This window comes from Oryzias melastigma, linkage group LG4 (assembly GCF_002922805.2).
Source record: "Oryzias melastigma strain HK-1 linkage group LG4, ASM292280v2, whole genome shotgun sequence".
Taxonomy (NCBI): Eukaryota; Metazoa; Chordata; class Actinopteri; order Beloniformes; family Adrianichthyidae; genus Oryzias; species Oryzias melastigma.
In genome coordinates, this window is record NC_050515.1 from 21,871,925 (window position 1) to 21,892,535 (window position 20,611).

At 40.2% G+C, this 20,611-nt stretch overlaps 3 protein-coding genes across 5 annotated transcripts in view; 1 reads left to right on the top strand and 2 right to left on the bottom strand.

The window, feature by feature from the left end:
• apc2 (APC regulator of WNT signaling pathway 2) overlaps nt 1-15,178 on the top strand; it is a 39,707-nt gene extending 24,529 nt beyond the window's left edge. For both annotated transcript variants that reach the window (XM_024278326.2, XM_024278325.2), the window contains exons 8-14: nt 1,600-1,698; nt 2,947-3,346; nt 3,498-3,596; nt 3,714-3,853; nt 4,245-4,439; nt 4,593-4,807; nt 5,007-15,178. In XM_024278326.2, coding sequence (XP_024134094.1) covers nt 1,600-1,698; nt 2,947-3,346; nt 3,498-3,596; nt 3,714-3,853; nt 4,245-4,439; nt 4,593-4,807; nt 5,007-10,515 — 6,657 coding nt within the window. In that variant the 3' untranslated portion in view covers nt 10,516-15,178. The remainder of the gene's footprint in view (nt 1-1,599; nt 1,699-2,946; nt 3,347-3,497; nt 3,597-3,713; nt 3,854-4,244; nt 4,440-4,592; nt 4,808-5,006) is intronic.
• Nucleotides 15,179-15,291: 113 nt separating this feature from the next.
• On the bottom strand, nt 15,292-17,567 carry lg4h19orf25 (linkage group 4 C19orf25 homolog). The gene is made up of 3 exons (XM_024278330.2): nt 17,403-17,567; nt 16,634-16,798; nt 15,292-16,539 (listed from the first exon to the last, which is right to left on the bottom strand). Exons 2-3 carry the CDS (start codon nt 16,773-16,775, stop codon nt 16,358-16,360), a joined length of 324 nt encoding a protein of 107 aa, XP_024134098.1. The 5' UTR covers nt 16,776-16,798; nt 17,403-17,567; the 3' UTR covers nt 15,292-16,357.
• A 1,720-nt stretch (nt 17,568-19,287) lies between these two features.
• Nucleotides 19,288-20,611, bottom strand: part of reep6 (receptor accessory protein 6) — a 9,232-nt gene continuing 7,908 nt past the window's right edge. For both annotated transcript variants that reach the window (XM_024278225.2, XM_024278227.2), the window contains exon 6: nt 19,288-20,043. In XM_024278225.2, coding sequence (XP_024133993.1) covers nt 20,008-20,043 — 36 coding nt within the window. In that variant the 3' untranslated portion in view covers nt 19,288-20,007. The remainder of the gene's footprint in view (nt 20,044-20,611) is intronic.

Here is a 20,611-nt window from a genome sequence, read left to right on the forward strand (position 1 = left end):
TTCATAGATATTTAAAAGGACATTATTGTTCCAGTTGATGATACTTTGAGTTTCAGATGAAACGGAGATTTGCAGCTAGATAGATCAAAATCACTCGGAGGAGTTTACATTTCTAGCTGGTACTGAAGGTTATTTTTTTGGAAAGTTCAAGATGGCAGCCTTTTCCCAAGGTCAAAGGTCAAAAATCACTCAAACAAAATGTTTTTTTTTTCATGTTGTGGAAAAATGTGAAATTTGGCAAATTTTACTGTTTGCTACAGTTTTGTCTTCTGGCCATCCCATAATATGTTACAAACTTCTTTTGGATATCCTCACCCTCAACACGTGTTTTGGTCTCGTTAGTGGATTGTGAAGAATTTTTAACCCCTTAAGATATTTTTTTTTAATGGTTTCACCAGTTGTGGTATCATTCTTTTTTTCTCTTTTGGGGGAGGGTGTCATTCACCCAAAACTCATTTTCACCGGGTACTTGGTGTGTGCAAATTTCGGTGAATCTTTTGAGTATGTTGCAGAGTAAGAAAGAAGAATTGAAAACTCTTCCTGTACAAAGTACCTCCCCCCTGCACCCCATCCCAAATCTGTGCTGGAATTGGTTGTTGCCAGGCTGCCGGGCCGGCACGTAGCCCGTTTGTTCAGGAGAAAAAGAGCCGACACGCCTCTCTTTTCTCTGCATCCCCCTGAGAATAGCAACAACACACAGATGCTGGAAAATATCAGCTCTTTTAGGGGTCATTTCACCAAAATTACTGCAGGATCAACCACTGCTGTCCTGTACTAAAGTCCTGTGGAGGAAAAGCAAATAAATGTCTTTGGCAGGCCTTTGTTTTGACATGCTAGGAGCCCTGTAGCATGCCAGCATCAGTGTTCAGTCTCACCAAGAAGCCAACAAAAACTGTTGGTGGTCTTTGAGTGAGGGCGGACCACTGAAGTTAGAAAATAGATTTTAAACTAGGAAGGAAAAGTGGTAAGAAACAGCTTTAGGAGTTTAACCGAATCTTTGTGCATGAGATCATGTGATCCTTTTTTTTTTTAGCTTTCCAGCATCCATTTTGTATGAATCTGTGTCTTGTTTTAATGGAGGACGTTTGGGTCAGAGCCACAGATTCCATCAGTCCAGCAAGACGGCAGCAAAGGTTCAGTTTTCCTTCATCATAGCTGCAGGAAAACAGAAAAAGCCAAACAAGCAGCTCTTTGTCTGCAAACGGTCTTTGGCTGGCTTCCTCGTAGATGCATCGCACTCTGAGGTGTTGCTATGGTGACAGGATGGAGACTGGGGGTGGAAGCTTTGATGCAAGGCTCTGAGGATTTCAGCCTGTGAATTCAAATGCAGTGTGTGTGTTTCTGCATGAGGGCATTTTGGTCTGTGGACTGGAGACGGATTTAGACACATTGGAGATTTCAGGCTTGATAGAGTCCATACAATAAGTATTAAAACCATAAATCACAAAGCAATAAAACATTAAAACATCAAAAAAGTGGAAATTAAAATGTAAGACTATTGAGGTTAAGAAGCAGGAGTTTTGCCAGCACTTCATCTGAGAGGATTTCAGAAGTGGGTCAAAAGCATCACATTCATGCCTTCTTGTTTCTTGTGTGCAGCTGTCTGGAGCTGAGAAGCCCCCTGCTGGAGAGCCAGAGAACAGCAGCTCGTCCTCAGCTCCAGCTGCTGGAGCGGATGCTGCAGATGGAGGCAGCAAGGTAAACACCAATTGATGTGCAGATAGGAGACAGTCATTTATTCATACATGAGTGTTGCTATTATTAACTCCACTAGGTCAGCATCTAAAGCACATATGAGCTTCTAACTCACTGAGATGTGACTCCACTTTCAGGAAGGTTTTCAAAAATATCTCCTTGGTTGACCAAATGAAGATTGGATGCTCTTAAATTGGTGATACTGTCCATGAAAATGTATTTTTTTTAAATTCTAATTTATGTATTTATTTTAATTTGGACCTGTCACAACTCAGTAGAACTACTTGATAGAGAGAGCAAAAAGATTTGCCCCCAAATTTTTGCGTGAATATTAGTATCATTATTAATAATGATAAGAATTCATCAAAGCATGATTAAAACATCTTTAAGCATTGCAAATAACAAATAAAATATCATTATTTATTGAGAAATAAACAGCTATTACTCAGTCATTATTTAGATCTGTCAGAATAACCATTTTGCCCTTTTTAACATGTTCTTAAAAAAAACTAATTTTTATGATTTTTTTTTTTCTGTAGTGCAAGTTATTAAAGCTATAAACTGACCAATCAGATGCCTGAAAAAATGTAGGTAGTCTCATGTCAAAGGTGTGAAATGTTTGATTGACAGATTCTCCCGATCGCATTTTCCAGCAGGGGTGTGGCCTTTCAGCAAGCTCACTCTGGATTAGAGAGTGGTTGCCACAGAAACAATGACTCAGACCGATTCATCTAGTCCCAACATGGTGTGTCAAAAATAAAAATATGAATAATTAAAAACAAAATTTTAAAAGAAATAAAAAAAATAAATAAATAAATGAATACAAAATATCAACAATATGTAAAAAAAAAAAAAAACGTGATGTGTTTGTATCACAAAAAATGTAAACTATATTAACTTAACTTTGTTGGAGCTGAAAGTGAGCTCAACCAATTAATTTAATTTAATTAAATACAGTCTAAATAAACGCAGTCAATCCAGTCCATTCAGTCTTCACTTTTACAATTAAAACTACAAAAAAAAAAATGTACGACCAGTCAAAGTTGATTTTTGGATGACAATTTCAGTACATCAGGATCAAAGCTACAAAATGTTCCAGCCCCCAAAGCTGAAATCTCCGTCAATTCTGGTTTTTAAATGGTTCACATCTAAAAAAGTGTTTTGAAATTTTTGAATGAGTAAGAATGAACAAATTAAGAGAGTTTTAAAGGTAGACAGCCTTCAGTTTGATAATAATAGTTTCCTCCTCAGGTGGAGATGGTCTTCTGGCTGCTCTCCATGCTGGCTAACAGGGACAAGGAGGAGATGTCCCGCACCCTGCTGGCTCTGTCTAGCTCCCAGGACAGCTGCATCGCCATGAGAAAATCCGGCTGCGTCCCTCTGCTTGTGCAGATTCTGCACGAAGCCCAAGACAGCGCTTCCACCGAGACGCCAGCCGGCAGCAGCTCCAGGGGGTGCAGCCGCGAGGCCAAATCCAGAGCCAGCGCCGCCCTCCACAACATCATCTACTCCCAGCAGGACGAAGGCCAAGCCCGCCGGGAGATGCGGGTCCTCCACATGCTGGAGCAGATCCGGACCTACTGTGACAGTGGCTGGGACTGGATTGAGAGCCACGCCTCCACACCTTCACAGGGAGGAACCAAAACAACAGGTAAGTCAACAATCCGCACATCCTTGTAGAATCAAAGATATCAGGGGTTTTGTTATGTCTGCGAAAAGGAAAAGCTAAGCACCAGAATTTAGCAAGTTTTAGAACCAAAACTTAGTTATTCCCTCTGATGTGTCACTGTTCTGTTGTGCAGATATCCCAGAACCTGTGGACCCTCAGATCTGTCAGGCCATGTGTGCCATCATGAAGTTGTCCTTCGAGGAGGAGTATCGTCGAGCCATGAATGAATTGGGTATGTGAGGCCACATTTAAAGCATCTAAAAGTTATATGCAAAAAAACAAATTCCAGATCTTTTCTGATGAGTTTTGATCATCTGACTGATCTAAACAAGGATGAATTTCTTTCTAGGGGGGTTGCAAGTGGTGGCAGATCTGATCCACCTTGACAACGACATGTACGGCATGCTGAATGACCCCATCAACATGGCGCTCCGCCGGTATGCGGGCATGGCTCTGACCAATCTCACCTTTGGAGATGTCGTCAACAAGGTGCACTTCATTAAAAAAAGTTCAAAGGTTTTAGTTCTTTGCGAACATGCTGACTGAGATTAAAAACTGCATTAACAATAAGTTTGGCTCAGAAACAAATTCTGCGATCACATGACATTAGTTGTTTTGGGAAATCTACAATCAGTGCTCCATGTTCTTATATCAGAACAAAACAAATTCAAAGATAATCTTTGTAAAATGTTCATTTTAGGTTTTAACTTTGGCAAATTGATGATCACGTACCAGAATTGTGTTAAAATCCAGGGCACTGTATAGTTCTGGACTTTTTAGTCTATAAGGAGTTAAGGAGAAGTGACAGAATTCAATCAAAGCCTTAATGTGTAATGCCGAGTTAAACGCTCAAACTATTATCTTCCTCGTTGTTCTGCAGGCCACTCTGTGTTCTAAGAAGAGCTGCCTTCAGGCTCTGGTTGCTCAGCTGGGTTCTGATAGCGAGGAGCTTCATCAGGTGGTCTCGAGCATCCTAAGGAACCTGTCCTGGAGGGCCGACATCAGCAGCAAGAAAGTTCTGCGGGACATTGGCTGTGTGTCTGCTCTGATGACCTGTGCTCTCCAAGCAACCAAGGTGAGGACAACACAGTGATCAACAGCAAAAATAATATTTTTAGCTAGCTCTGAAACACTAAAATTTAGACATTTGAATATTACCAATAGGGTTTCAGCTGTAAATATTGTACCGTACTTCAGGTGCGTATAGTCATTTTTGTCTGTTCTTCAGGAGTCGACACTGAAGAGTCTCCTAAGCGCTCTGTGGAATCTGTCAGCTCACAGCATTGACAACAAGGTGGCCATCTGTTCGGTCAATGGAGCTCTGGGCTTCCTGGTTAGCACCCTGACATATCGGTGTCAAACGAACTCGCTAGCCATCATCGAAAGCGGCGGAGGGATCCTCCGAAACGTGTCCAGTTTGATTGCCACTCGGGAAGACTACAGGTGTGTTTGTAAATCACAACACATCAACACATCAATAACAATCATTGAAAGACAATTTAAAGAAAATGTTACATTCTAGAAATTATTTGAATGTTTTTGAAAATTATAGTGGATTATTTTTTTAAGAAACAAATAGCAAATACAAGCAACACTGTCTCAATCATATGTCCAAATAAAAATGTCTTTCTTTTTGTTACAGGCAAGTCTTAAGAGACCACAACTGCCTCCAGACACTTTTGCAGCATCTGCGCTCTCACAGTCTGACCATAGTGAGTAATGCCTGTGGTACCCTCTGGAACCTTTCTGCCCGAAGTCCAAAAGACCAGGAGTTGTTGTGGGATTTGGGGGCAGTCAGCATGCTGCGAAACCTTATCCACTCAAAGCACAAGATGATAGCCATGGGCAGCGCTGCAGCTCTTCGAAACCTCCTCACCAATCGGCCACTAAAGTACAAGGACACCGCGGTTGTGTCTCCTGGCTCCTGCATGCCCTCGCTCTACATGAGAAAGCAAAAGGCTTTAGAGGCAGAGTTGGACGCCAAACACCTGGCAGAGACATTTGACACCCTTGAGAAACAGAGTCCCAAGCACCTCACCCTTAACAAGCCACTGCGGCACATTGAGAGTCTGGCAAAGGATTACGCATCTGATTCTGGTTGCTTTGATGACGACGAAGCCCCCAATATCTCCAGCAGTCTGGAGACCGGTAGCTTTTCCATGCTGTCCATGTTTCTTTCCAATTCTAATCTCCTGCAAAACCAGTCTCATAAGAGAGACATTGAACCTGAGCGAGATGTCGATGTCTCTCAGATGGCTGAGACGAGACTCGCTCCTTCTGATGACGTGGTCTCTGCAGCAGCAGAGAAACTAGCAAAGAAAATTACCACCACAGTTGCCAAGATTGATCGGCTGGTAGAGGACATAACTATGCACACATCCTCTGAAGACAGTTTGAGCCTCAGTTCTGAAGACCATCTTGCAGACTGGCCTTATGCAATGGATGAATTGAATGAAGCTCGTGCAAGTTCGTGCTCCCCTTGCCGCCTTTCTGATGTAAGTAGTTTGGTTCACAGAGAACGTCTCAGTAGAGCTCACGCCCTGTTACGACTCAAAACAGCACACACAAGTGTGTCGACAGACAGCCTGAATAGTGGCAGTACCAGCGATGGCTACTGTGGCAGTAAAGACCAAATGCGCTCTACACCAAGAGCTGAAATGATGCAACAAAGACCCAATCAACTTGACCTCAAGGTGGGTCATCAAGAATACCTCAATGTGAGTCCATCTGTTCAGAATGAAACCAAACAACAGGACATTCCAGAAAGAGACTACGTAGACAACAAGGGTTTGAGAAATGTAGAGCTCAGCAACACAGAGACTGAAAAGAACCAAGAACCACCTGTGCAAACACCTGTCAGTGCATCCACTAAAATGTCCTCTGATGTCAGCATGACATCAATCAAATTGTCTCCTTCTTACCAACAGGTCCCACTCATTCAGAGTGTGGCCAAATTTGGTGTTGCAAAAACTGCTATCAATGTCCAGGCTGCTCAGGCCATGAGGAGGCAAGCATGGGTGCCCACTGCAATGACTGGGGGTAGTATTACGAAATTTTCACCTATGACTTCTGCGAGAAGTCCAACCATTGGTACAATGGAGACAATTCAGAAATACTCTGTGGAGAATACTCCAATCTGTTTCTCTCGCTGTAGCTCGCTGTCGTCTCTGTCCTCTGGTGAAGGAGCATTGGATGAGCAAAGTGAAAACGAACTGGAGAGTGACTCTTCATTAGAGATAATTGAAGTGGAGGATGGAGAAGTGGTGAAGAGAGAGCAGGAGGATGAAACATTAGAGGATCTAAGTGACAGCCAGCTGCTGATGACTGATTCAAAAACCTTGCCAAGCAAAGACACAGATCCCATTGAGATCTACTGCACTGCCAAAAAAGAAAAGGTGTTCCTAAGGGGCGCTTCTCCAGCAGTGCTTGAAGACAGATCTCCATCCAGTTCCTCTGAGAACTACATCCATGAAACCCCTCTGGTATTAAGTCGCTGTAGCTCGGTTAGTTCACTGGGTAGCTTTGAGTCTCCCTCTATTGCCAGTTCAATCCAAAGTGACCCGTGCAGTGAAATGATTGATGGAACAATAAGTCCCAGTGATCTTCCAGATAGTCCAGGACAAACTATGCCTCCAAGCCGGAGCAAAACTCCATGCTGCATTGAGTCAAATGGACCTGAAACACAGAGCACAGGCATGGCGGGGCAATGGGAAAGCAGCCTTCGAAAGTTCATGGAGATAACAGACTCCAAGGAGAGATTCAACCTCCCCCCTGATCTTGACACAATGATCTACTTCACGGTGGAAAAGCCTATCGAGAATTTTTCTTGCGCCTCCAGCTTAAGCGCTCTGCCCCTTCACGAACACTACATACAAAAAGATGTTGAACTGAAATTAACACCTTTGCTGCAACAAAATGATACAAATCTTCCACATCCTGACGAGGATGAGCAAGGATTTGACAACGGAGAGCGAAACAGTGAAGGAAACTCAGATGACGACATAGAAATCTTAAAAGAATGCATCAACTCAGCAATGCCCTCTAAGTTTAGAAAAGTAAGGCCTTCGCTGATGACCACTGTTCCTCCACATATACTCAATTCCCAGATCCGAAAGCCAATACATCTCCCAGTTTATATGATGCTTCCGAATGGTAAAACCCAGATCTATCCTGGGAGGAGAATTGTCATACCACAAAAAGACAAATGTGATGATTCATCCTATACTGATTCTGCAGAGGGTACAGCAGTCAACTTCTCCAGCACAACTTCACTCAGTGATGAAACACTTCAGTATCCCATGAGAGAACGGGGGGCAAAAGACTGCACAGCCAAGGGCCTAAACAGGCAAGATCAGACGGACAACGAGGCAAAAAGAATTGAAGACTTGAGGATCTTCTCGCACTTCCACAAACCCAACAGAATGTCCCACTCACCAGAGAAACAACTGAGTCGGACAAGCAAACATGTGATCTCCACTCAGAAAGTACTGATGCAAAGTAAAGAAGTAGCCGACAGAGTGGCTAGCCAAAAACATCGCGAGCAGTCTCCTATTCAGCAAAAGAGACGACAAGGTCAAGTTCCAATCAGAAAGTGTGAGCTACCTGTCATAAAGCAAAATGCAGCAAGTATCCCAAATGTCACATCACAAAAAGGTAATACTCTATTTCGACAGATGACAAATTCTTCTGAGGATAGCAACAGTTTCTTTGATGATGACAACGAAGAGGTCATAAAACGAACCAGCAGAAAACAAATTAGGGAAGTGAGTAGAAATACTCTATCTCGGAGCATGACAAATATAGGCAGGACAGATAATCCCCTCGGAAATCCCAGAGGGTTTCAGAGGATAAAACAAAATCTAATAAGGGATGAATCGCCAGCATGTTACTCACTCAGCTCCTCTCTAAGCTCACTGAGTGATGCTGAATTTGATGATCATAAATCAAAGTCACAGCAAATATGGTACAAGAACAGGCATAACAAAACACTGAACATGGCGCAACAATCAAAGTCTATGACCATTCAGTATCAATGTGAGGAACAAAGCTCCCCAAGCTCTGTCAGCATGGACTCCGAAGATGACCTTCTTCAGAAATGCATAACTTCCGCCATGCCAAAGCAGAGAAGGAAGATGGTTTCCAGGAAGAAGAAAGGAGAAAATACTCAAAAACATAGGGCCTTTGATGGATGGGACTTGGATGAGGATATGGACAGTGACGAAATGGAATGGGATAATGATTCTGACCTCAACAGTGTTGAATGGAGAGCCATACAGGAAGGTGCTAACTGTGTTGTGACTGGGTTACAGGCATCAAAGTCTCAAGACCCATCCTCTGAAGAGACTGAATCAGTTCTATCGTTCATGTCAACATCCAGCTTCACACCCAAAGAACGGAAGTTTGCTAAAGAGAAAAATGCAAATAAACCTCTGGATTTTGCACCACGCAAGCCAGTTCCAAACCTACCAGTGGTTTTTAGAGGCAGGACGGTGATCTATACACCAAAAAAAGAGACAGCTCCATCACAAATACCTCCTCCACGAAAAGTGTCTACAAAGACAGATGCTCCAAAGAACCCTGACCTTGCTCAGCATAGATCTAAGAGTCTTCACAGACTAGGCCATCCTCAAGATACTGAGCTGTCTCTTCCAAAGAGGAGCTACACTCCACCACCAAGGATACCAAAAAGCTCATCCTCTGGGTCTGGGTCATCACAGAGTTCCACGCCATCTAAGCAGTCGCAGAAGAAAATAACATCACCAACTCAAAGTAATAAAGCCATTCAGAAAAAGAGCCCAGCATCAGTTAGTGGTTCACCGGTGGGTAGTCCCCCTGAAAGAAAGGGGCGCTCTCCTGTAGTAAACAAAAATGAGAAATCTCCACCACCAAAGACACAGAAGTCACCTGTTCGTATTCCTTTCATGCACACCTCAGCCAAACAACCCAGACCACTGTCACCATTAGTGACTAACCAAACAGTAAACAGGCAAACCAGTCAAGTCAATGGTAAGAGGATGGCACCGGTCAATAAATTTGACCTGGTAAGGATGACATCTGTCCATTCAAATGGTGGTGAGTCTGACCGCAGTGGATTCTTGAGGCAACTGACTTTCATAAAGGAATCCAAAACTGGGCTAAGGCGGGACAGCTGTCCTCGCAACATGCCAGGATCACAGAATGGGTCGCCTCGCAGAGCAGTTCCTGGAGCTTCAGCCGTCTTCCTTTGCTCGTCACGCTGCCAGGAACTCAAGGCCGCAGTGCAAGCCCCAAAAAGGGTGCAAGTAAAAGATCCTCCGCAAACACGGCAAGTCCAGAAGCCTAACCAAGGCCTTCAGAAGCATACTACTACGCTGTCCAGGGCAACATCTAGTGAAAGGGATCTATTGACAAAACGGGCATCCAGGAGAACTAGCTCTGAAAGTCCCTGTAGGATGGCAGAGAGAAATGGGCCTGCCAGAACGTCTGGATTGAGGAAGCAACAGGACAAAGACACATTTAAACGCCATGCCTCATCTCCAAGTATAAACATACTCAGTCGAGTTACCAGCCGTTCTTCTTTGCGCTCGTCGTCATCGGATTCAAGTGGAAGAGCAAAAAGCGAAGATGACACAAAGAAGAAGGGGCAGAGATCCATGTCCCGGCTTAAGGACCGGGCCACTTGGAGAAGAATTAGAGATGAAGATGTACCACAGGTCTTGAAAAGTACTTTGCCAGCAAACGCGTTACCTCTGGTGCCTTCTCCTGATGGGGAAAAGCCAAAACCTTTAGGACTTCCTGGAAAATTGCCAACGATTCTACTTGCATCTCGCAAGACGAGCGACGCAATTGTTCAGACGGAAGATCTTTCCAACAAGACACACTCGAGCACTTCTCCGACGGCAGAAACTGAAGAGGTAACAAAAATGTCTCTCCTCAGAAAGATAAACACTACTTCTGGAAGTACTCTTCAGGACACAGAGTCTGATGGCTCGCTTTGGAGTCACAGTACAACAGGAACGGCAGACAGCCATAACAGTGGAGCTGTCACTTTCCGTCAAGGATCCCCGAGCAAGGCAGCCCGAGTTACTCCATTTAATTACATCCCCAGCCCTATTGTTGGCTGTCTGCAAGATCCACAGAGTGAGAAGCCTGAGGTTAAACAAGAAATGTAGGTCAATTATGGGATTACAAGTTGACACATGAATGACTCCTGAAATAAACTGAGAACTCAGATGGACACAACGACCACTTAGTCTTATACCTCGGGTGTTGCCCCTTTCCCTACCCATTTATTATATTCAAGTTTCCCTCTCTGAACAATGGAAGAGAGCTTCCATCTCTGATTCATAACCAAGTTGGATGTATGCATTTTAAGTGGGTCAGACAAGGACAGGCCCCCAAAAACTTTTCGAGATGCACTCCAGAAAAGACAAAAAAAAAAAAAACATTTCATCCAAAAAGTGCATCTTTTTATACTTGTTTTATATCTGTTGAATAACCATCGCCTGGTAGTAAAAACAAAAAGTAGCGGGCAGGTTTTTTGTTTTAGCACGAGTCATCATCACCCCTCTGTACACAAGAACTGTTTTATGCAAACTTTTGAAGAACTTATTTGGACCCCCCCACCCCAAAAAAGACTGTCAACAAACTTTATTTTAGTATACAAGTTCACTTCTTCATTAAACCTGTGTTTTTATATATTAAGCACATCCAAATGTTGAGTCCTACCTTCAGCAGCTTGATGAGGTCTTACTAACCTTGTAAGAATTGGTGGATACATGTTCCAAAAACACAACAAAAAAAAGGTGTTGGACTTTTACTGTCTTGTTGACAAAAGCTAAGTCTACAAAACTAAAGGGTTAGCATGATTGCTGGTTTTAGTGCTAGACCTAATTATGAGCATCATAAGCTTTGGTCAGGTTTGGGTCTTTTAGGACACAAACAGTTTAGAAAAAATACACAACATTTTTATTTATTTTATTATTTTTGGAAAGTGGGTTTGCACCAAGTAATTTTACACAGCATTTTTTAGCCTATCAGTTTAAATAAAAAAAAATATTTCTCATATAGAAAATTGACAACAACTGCTTTTGCATTAACTTGTAGTAAGCTAAGATTTAGCAGATGATCTATTTGTACAACAAATGCTCTATGTCAAGCCTTTGCAGCCCAGATATATTTTGGCGTTAGCATTGTCCGCAGGACACATAGAATGACGAATGCTGCAAGGTCTCTCCCAGACAAAATGTTTTTTGATGCAATAAAAATGCATGTAGTGTAAAAAAAATGTTTTGGTTTACTCAAAGTGCTCTACAACTTTTTCTGGAACTGTTGGAAATTTGTTTTCAGGATCTCGTTCTAAACATCTATTAGCTTTAGCTCCCCATTACAATCCCACCAAAAAGGTTAAATTTTATTGTCAAAAGTGCTTTATTAACCCAACTTAAAAATAAATATCCCACAAAAAGACTAAATTGACCATTTCAGTAAATAATTACACTAGTTGGGGTAGAGGGATATCATCATTAAATAACCATGTTGATGCAAAAACTCTTGTACTTAAAACAGCTTTTAATTTCAATAGCGGGTAAAATCCAAATAAAATGTGTTATATTTATGTAAAATAAATTCTAATTTAAATGTTTATTCACATTGCCCGAACTGTAGTGAATGAAAGTATTATGACAAGCGATTTTAATCTAAAGCAAGATTTCAAGACAGTAAATCAACACCTTTTTTTTTACATTTTTGAACTGAAAAGCTTTGGATCCCTTAACCTTCAGCATTTTGTGTGTCTCAATCAGTATTGTAAATATCATGCAGGTAAACCGAAGCTTCCTGGTGGGTTACCCCCTGACAGCATGCTAATATACTCACTGACTGTATACGCAACTACACTCCTGTAAAACACTGCGGGGGCCACGGATGTTGTTCAGTGGTAATATATCTTCTCAAGACCTTTATTCGTGCGCTGCAAAGGCCTGTAAACATACTGTTAGCATAGATGAACAATGCAACAAATGCCTCTGTTTATGCTTTGACCTTATTGTTTGTGTTTGCTGCTAGATTCAGGTACCGTTTGCTGTTGAGTTTGTCAAAATGTCCTTAGCAGTGACTGGGTTTTGAGTGGACAGATAGGCACCTCGACTGGAAGTATCCTAAAGCTGTGAACTTCATTTGTTCTTGAAAGTTGGAATTATTTGTCAGATAATTTGGAATTTCGCCTGAAGCACTGCTTGGTGTCTGTGATGCTTTAGTTTGGCACATTGACTGTATGCGAGAACTGGACTAAGTCACCCGACCAACCTCAGATTCCAAACAGGAAGCACCCGCTGGCTCTAAGAAAACCAAAAAGCCTTCTATAGAGAAATTAAAAGCTAATACCTTCACTCAATCAATAAATTTGTCATAATAAACAGGCTGTGCTACCTTTTTTAACATGTTTTTGATAATCCTAATTTTTAGCGATACTCTCTCTGTAATTCAAGTTATTTAAATATAAACTGGCCAATCAGATTCCTCAATAAAAGCATGTGGTCTCACATTGATGGATTCCCCTGAGCCTGCCTCCAAGTCAAAGGGGTGTGGACTTCCAACAAGCTCACTCCTGATTGGTGAGAGTGATTGCTATAAAAACATTGATTCAGACAGATTCGAACCAATCACTGCTTACTCACATTATCTGGTTCCAACACGGTGACAACCAATTTACTTCCTTGATGCCAGAAACAAGTCATTTACTATGGGTGACGTCACCTTCAGTCCAGTTCTCTTATACTGTCAATAGTTTGGCTGTTAGAGACTTCTTTGTCGTAGACCCACTGGTGACAAATCTATTTAACTTCACTGATTATTTATACTAATTTAACATGTTAAAAATTCTAATTCTCTCCTGATACACAGCACATCAATGCATATTATCTGCAACATTTCGCAACTTTCTTAAAATACTTAACTTTTAGGAGCAATTTACATTCTCAGTTTTCTGTTTTTTATCATTTTCCTCACAGCATATTAGAGTTTTTAAGGTTTTCTCAAACATGGATTAAACCACTCTCCATATAGTTTGCACAAATCAGGAAGCGCAAGATCTAAAACTAAATTGTGATTCATCTAAGACAAAATTGAGAATCTCTTGTTTAATCTTTGAATACAGTTCGATTCATATTCACCTGATTTCAAGAAATAGAAGTTGCTGATTAATATAAATATTTATAAAATGTGTTATTTTTTCCCATTTGTGTATCTAACCAGTCATATTTACGGTCTGGTACAATATAATCAAAACTTCTCGTTTTTGTACTTCAGGCTGAACCTTTAACCTCTGACTTGAGCTAATATTTAAGCTAACCTTCTAAACACTAGTCACAGTTAATCAGAAATAACTGCTGTGTTAATATAACCTAAGATGTGAGGTCCACGCTCCATGTCTTAAAAGGTTAAAACGTGATTTTTTTTGTTGTTCTACGTTCAGTCATTAGCATTGTGACAGTAATGATGGCTCCACAATGCTACTTTGCCACAATCTATTTTTCAAGCTGATATAAAAAAAAAGATCTTTTAGACCATTTTTTTTTTACCTTTTTTGTCAACTCATTCATTATTGGCGGAAATCAACACTACTTTCAAAATACGAATCTTCCATTTGTTCCCAAAACAGGAAGAGATTCTTTAGTTTTTATGGATCTGGTTCATTTTTGTTCAACCAACAAACTACACGCTAAAAAAAAATGAGTTTGAAGCCTGTTACCATAAGTAGGACTACGACAAATTTGTTTCTTGAGTGAGAAGTTTTTGTCTTCACGAGATGCTAGCAGCAGCTCACAAAACATCCACTTTACAGACATTTTTAGGCTTGTATTTATTTTAATCTTATATTCAGGCTAATTTCAAAAGGAGATGTCAAAATAAAATAGTTTTTTGTTAAATATGTTTTTTCATTTGTAATTTATTGTGAAAAAGAGAAGCGATGGAGAAAAAATATTCATTAAAATCGGGAAAAATATATATTTTTTGGCCCTCGTGTGGCATGTTTCCAACTTCATGAACAAATGAAACACATTACCGTATATACGGCATGTTAATATCAGCTTTACTGTGTCGCTTTGAAAGTAGGACTAGGTTAGGAAGATCTACAAGATGACAAATATTCTCAGTAGATGTACGTAAACTCTTATCTGGACATTACCTTTTCAGGGGCTGTTTATTTGTAAAAAAAACAAACAAACAAACAAAAAAAAAAACCTCAATGTTTTCCCGAATCAACCTGTGGATAAAAACCAAGTCGCTCCTGATTGCAACCTTTTCAGGTCCACCTGTTCTTAGAATGGTGATGCTCTGCTGAATCCTGTCATTTAATAATTAAACATTGAAGCAATTCATTTTTGAAGAGGCTGATTTCTCAGACAGTTGTTTTGCTTCAAGTGAAGTGTGTCACAAATATCCAACTCATGAAGGAGAACCAGAGGACAATTGGCATTTTATTGAATACATAAAAGCATTTTAAATGTTTAGATCATGTCTAAAACATCAGTCTGCACTGTATCTTCCTCTGCAGATGCAGTAAAATAGCAGACAGACTGAAGTAAGAGCAACACTTACTTTCAGAGCTCTTTGAACTCGTTGGTCATGATAAATGGATCGAATCGGAAACTCCAGGAGGTTTTCACCACTGCCGTTAATGGCCTCGCTCACGACACGACGGGATAAAAGTTTGTAGCCGAGTCTAATTCCCACCTGCAAGTGTACCAGGCCACATTGGTCACACATTTGAAAAGGACAGAAGTTGTGTCATTATAAATGCCATCATCTAATAAAAGTGGTGTTTTCTTAAAATGTTGACTCTTCTTTTCTTTTAACACACGTCCGCCTTTCCAGGAATTACAAATATCCTGTTTTTAAATGTATTTGTGACACTTTTTTACAATAGAAGACATATAAAATTGCAATCTGACTATTTCTTTATTCAATTCACGAATGAGGAACAGATGAAAAAAAAATGCAGTTTAAAAAAAGCTTGTAGGTGTGACGTAGAAGCTACAATCGGCAGGCCACACGCTCCCTGCTGCACTCCATCCAGGTGCATTCACTTGTAGTCAACTATATCCATGTACGTCTTTGTTTTCGTTATCTCAGCTGATATTTACCTATGAATTGTACGGTTGGATCGCTCTAACATTATTTGCCATTTATATTTCACCGCTACTGTTAGTTTTAGGTTGTGAGGGGCTGTAAGCTAACTGAAAAGAGTGTAAACAAAGGGATGATGGGAAATCAGCTCAGGTTTACTCCACGCTAACAGTCCGGCACACAACTCAGAAGCACATTTCTTATGAACTACTGAAACTCTGCAGAAAGTATGTCCTAGAAAACGATCTTTGGGGGATGGGTTGGCTAAAAACAGCATCATCATAACTAAAAACCGTCTGAGAACGCTTTGGGAATACATCGAAAGATAATCAGAATGTGACTTTAAGATGTTCACATGAAGACACGGATTGTGCTCAAAAATGTTCCAAAACAAACATTTCAAATTAAATGACTAAATAAGCTATAAATACATTTGTTCAGTTTTTATTTCTTCTCAAACACAATTGGAGTAAAAATCAATAAGTAGTGCCCTCTTGTGTTAAGAAAAAGTACTACAAGTAGATTAAATAAAACATTGAAAATACAAAAAAAAATATCTGAAGCTTCTGTAAATTGACTTGAAAAGATGTGCTGAAGGTAATGTAGATTCTGAGAAGCTACATTTAATGTTCATATTAGCTTTAGGAATGTAAATCCTCAATGCACGTGATTTAAAGAAACACACTGACCAATCTGAATCTCTCAGCTGCTCGAGAAGGGATGCAGAAAGTTATGATTCAGGCAGAAGAAATTTTCCCTTTTTTCAGTCTCTCTTCAAGTTTGATGCGTTTCTTCATTGGATGAATTGAAAATGCCATTTGCGTTCCAAACCGCTGATTTCTGTCTCATTGGCACTGCGGTAACAGTTCAGCGTTCAGGTCAGGATCATAGAACTTGACCTTTGACCTCAGCCACCTTGCCGTCCAGCTGCTCCCCTGCCGCCTGCAGCTCTCCCCTCTGCGTCTGGAGCCGACCCTGAGCCTCCTTCAGGCGCTCATTGAGCTCCAGGTACTGCCGGCACTGCTGGAACCTGAACTCCACCTCGCTGTCTGGAGGCAGGGTCGGATCTACGGGCCGAAAAGCACAGAGGGCAGGTCAAACATAGAGATAAAAGTCCCTGAATGTCAGAGGTCAACTTCATTTTGGAGGGCGTGCACTTGCCTTCTCCGGTTTTCTCCAAGATGCTAAAGACCGGGTCGTTTGGAGCAGCTCTGCTGATGTCCTCCAGGATCTGGTCCACACTGGGGGGTTCGGGGCGAGTGGGCAACACCACCCGCTTTTTGGCTTTAGATCCAAGGTTCATTGCCCCAAATCAAACCTTAACCTCTGAAATACAAATCAAGAAGATGGAGAGAAAAATGCTCAATATATGTACCTTCATACAGAACCCCTTGAGTCAGAACTGTCATTAATGATCTCCTTAGTGTTAATAAATCTGTATATAATTAGTCTGAATGTGTAGCATTTGTTTATTTCTGCTTCTTCCTTCTAAACAAGCTGCAGAGTGAGAAACCTGAAACCACCGACATGTTTTTAATGATGGAATTAAGCTAGTGAAAGCAGCAAGTAATCGTTTACAACCGAAACCCCTTTTTTCCGCCATAATTTATGACATTTGGCATTTTTACGTTTCGAAAATATTTAGAGATTTAATTTTCAGTACAAGAAAAGGAGCTAATCTCTTGTCTGGGTCAACAAAATGACGAAAACAAAGAGTTAGTTACTAATCTGAAAGAGACGTTTACGAACCGCCTTGGGGAAAAGTCTCTCAGATGCTCTTTTCATACCATTTATTTTTTAAATAAGAATTTTATAAAGCTATGATATAGACAATACGTTTTTGTAACAGATTTTTAATTGTATTGGGAAAACGGCCAGATAACACTCGGGATTTGTTCAAATATATTAAAAAATATTAATGAAAACTTACCGAATCTGACGCAACTGCTGTCAATATCGCTCCCTCGACTGACAATTAGGTCACAAAACTGGCATGATTTTGACAAAAATATAAACAAGAGCCAGACTTGAACGCGTCACGTCAACAGTGCGCCTGCCGAGCGCATGCGCAGATTCTTACGCGCTGACATCTTCCGGTACCAACCACCCTTAAAGTGCATCGTCTCCCCCTATAGGCTTGGAGTTGCAACTGCATTCAAAATTGCGCTTTTTTTTGTATTTACATAGGTAAACTGTGTTTAAAAAATAAATGGAAAGATGGAGTAATTAAGGAAAAATAAACTTTCACAATAGTGTTCACAAACATGCATGTTAAGCAAACCTTTAAAGATTAGTAGTTTTTACTTAGCGGATCATAAAAATAATAAATTCTAGATTAAAACATTTTTTGCTAAACTTCCAGTTTAGCAAAATCAAGCAGCAAACTGGCAGACTAAAAAAGAACCAGTAGGTGGTACTAGAAGGTGCGAAGCTCAGGTAGAGCTCTTCTTCAGGTTCCAAAAATTAAAACTAAACATGGTGAGGGAGCCTTTCAGCATTTCTCTTCAAAGGTTTGGAACAATCTCCCTGAAAATGTGAGACATGCCACAAGTCTGAAAATGTTCAAATCCAAGATGAAAACGTTTTTATTTAGCAATGTGTTTTAAAATGGGAACTATTTTATGTGTATGTTTTTAATATTTTAAATTTCTGAATTTTAATCTTGTTGACTTTTATGATTTTACTTGTGTTTTATCAATAGATTTTTGTTTCCATTTGTGATTTTTTAATTGTTTTTGTACAGCACTTTGAATTGCCTTGGGTAGGAATTGTGCTTTATAAATAAACTTGCTTGCTTGCTAGAGGTTACCCAGAAAAAAAAACAGGATCTGAAGTGATTGAAGCAATTCCAAGAGCCATTTAATGTTAATTCTTTTATTACAGATAAAACAAAATAATAGTTTTGCTGTTTAAATCATTAAATGTTTTGTCTTCTGTGTTTACTGAAATGACAAGAAGTAAATAAAAAGTGATCAAGTAAAAAAAAATCTTAACATAATAATGATAATAATATTATTAAAAATATTAGTCGCTCATGTTTGAATATTGGCAGGTAAATAAAATATTGGGAAATAAATTACTCTGGTTCTTTTATTTAAAAAAAGAGGGGGTGGGGTGGTACAGGATAAAATAGACTATTCATGGAATATTCATCTATCTCACTGTTTAATCCTGTGAAGGGTTATGGGGCTGGCTGGAGCCTTTCCCAGCTTCTTTTGGTTTGGAAGGGAGGCAACAACCTTGAAAAGTGGTTGTTTTAGGCCAGGGGTACGGCAACCTTTAACAGTAAAAGAGCCATTTGGACTAGTTTTCTACTGATCAAAATCTAGAGGGAGCCACATAGATTTACTTTAGCCTTTAAAAAATTTGGATAATTCATTACCATTTAAAAACAATAATAAATATTAATTATTCCTATGTTTTGGCACAATCAAAAGCAAAAATATAAAAAGAAACATCTCTCAAAATGTTTTTTTTTTCCATTTTTACCTTTTACCTTAGTAGATGCTGACTTAGTCAAAAAGCTATCTCTTTGCTTAATTACTAGCTAAAGATCCAAAATAGACCATCATTCCTCAGTAAACTAAATAAGTCAAAAATGTTATTCTGTTGCTAAAATGCAGAATAAACTCTAAATTAGCCAACAAAATTTCAGCAGATAACAAAGTAGCCAAAAACTTTACCTTATTGCTAAAAAAAATTAGCAAACTCAGTCGAGGCCAAATTAGCCAACAAAAAAGCAAACTTGTTGCTTAATTACCTGCTAAACTCCAAAATAGCCTAAAATTCCTTAATAAACTAAATTATATATACGATTTTTTTTTTTTTAAATTACTATTATTTTGTTTTTCTTCAACCAGAGAGCCACCATAGAGAGATAAAAGAGCCACTTGTGGCTCTGGAGCCGCAGGTTGCTGACCTCTGTTTTAGAGAGACCGAGGCAGACACACTCACTCCTAAACCCAGAGAAAAACTGCAGATCCACACCCAAAAAACAGGGATTTGCTGGGATTTGTACCAGACTTTTTGAAGCACTAATAACTACATGCATAACCTTCTGCTTGAGTTTCATGACCAAGAGTACAAGAAGATCAGAGCCACCTCAAAAGTTTGTCATATTCTGTCTGATTCCTCCATTGAATAAACAGCATTTTCAAAAAAATTGTTCAGTTATAAAAAAAACAAAAACAACCTGAAAGCAGAAACAAAGATAACAAATAGAACACATAGTTTTGTTTTAATCAGTGTTTTTGATGAGATGGAACAAGTAAAAACATAATGACAGAGATTCACTACACCCTTAAGGTAGACGGTGTTCTGACAAGTTTCAGGAGCTTCAAATACAAATAACTCTAATAAATAAATAGATTTAAAATAAAAAAAGATAGAAACAACAGACCTGACTCTCAATTTCTGTATAATACTTGATACACAATCAGCCAGTCTCCAAGACAGAAAAAGCATTTTCTGTTGATATCTGTCAGAATGAAGAAGACGATCTTCACTTTTCCCTCTTTTTCCTCCTTTAAGCTCTTTCATCTTCCGCTGCGGCTCCCCGACGGACCAGATAACTGGAGGAAAAAACAAAGACAAGGTCTTTGTCCAAACTTGACAGACACAGAAAGCAGGTTCAGCTGTGGGATTTCTGAACATCTTCAAAGGGACAATAAAATAAAAACGCTAACACGACCAAGAAAGTCTCAGATTTAGTTTGCAAAGAGAGTGGGATGAACATCTTCAATGCCTTCAACTGCCATGAAAAACTGCATTGCACCAGCCACCAGGTCTGGTTCCAGAGTGGGGCCCCTGTGACCAAAATTTGTCCCTCATGAAGGAGGTTGTGCTGTTCTTCTACATCCAGAGGAGCCAGTTGAGGTGGCTCAGGCATCTGGTCTGCATGCCTCCTGGATGTCGTCCTTGGAGAGGTGTTCCGGGCATGTCCCACTGGGCAGAGGCTCCAGGGAAGACCCAGGACACGCTGGAGAGACTATGTTTCTCATATATCCTATAGGAACACCTCTGGGTCCCCCCCAGAGAAGATGGAGGACGTGACCGGGGAGGGGAAATCTGGGCATCTCTGCTCAGACTGCTGCCCCCATGACCCCCAGATGAATGAATGAAGATATATGTATGTATGGA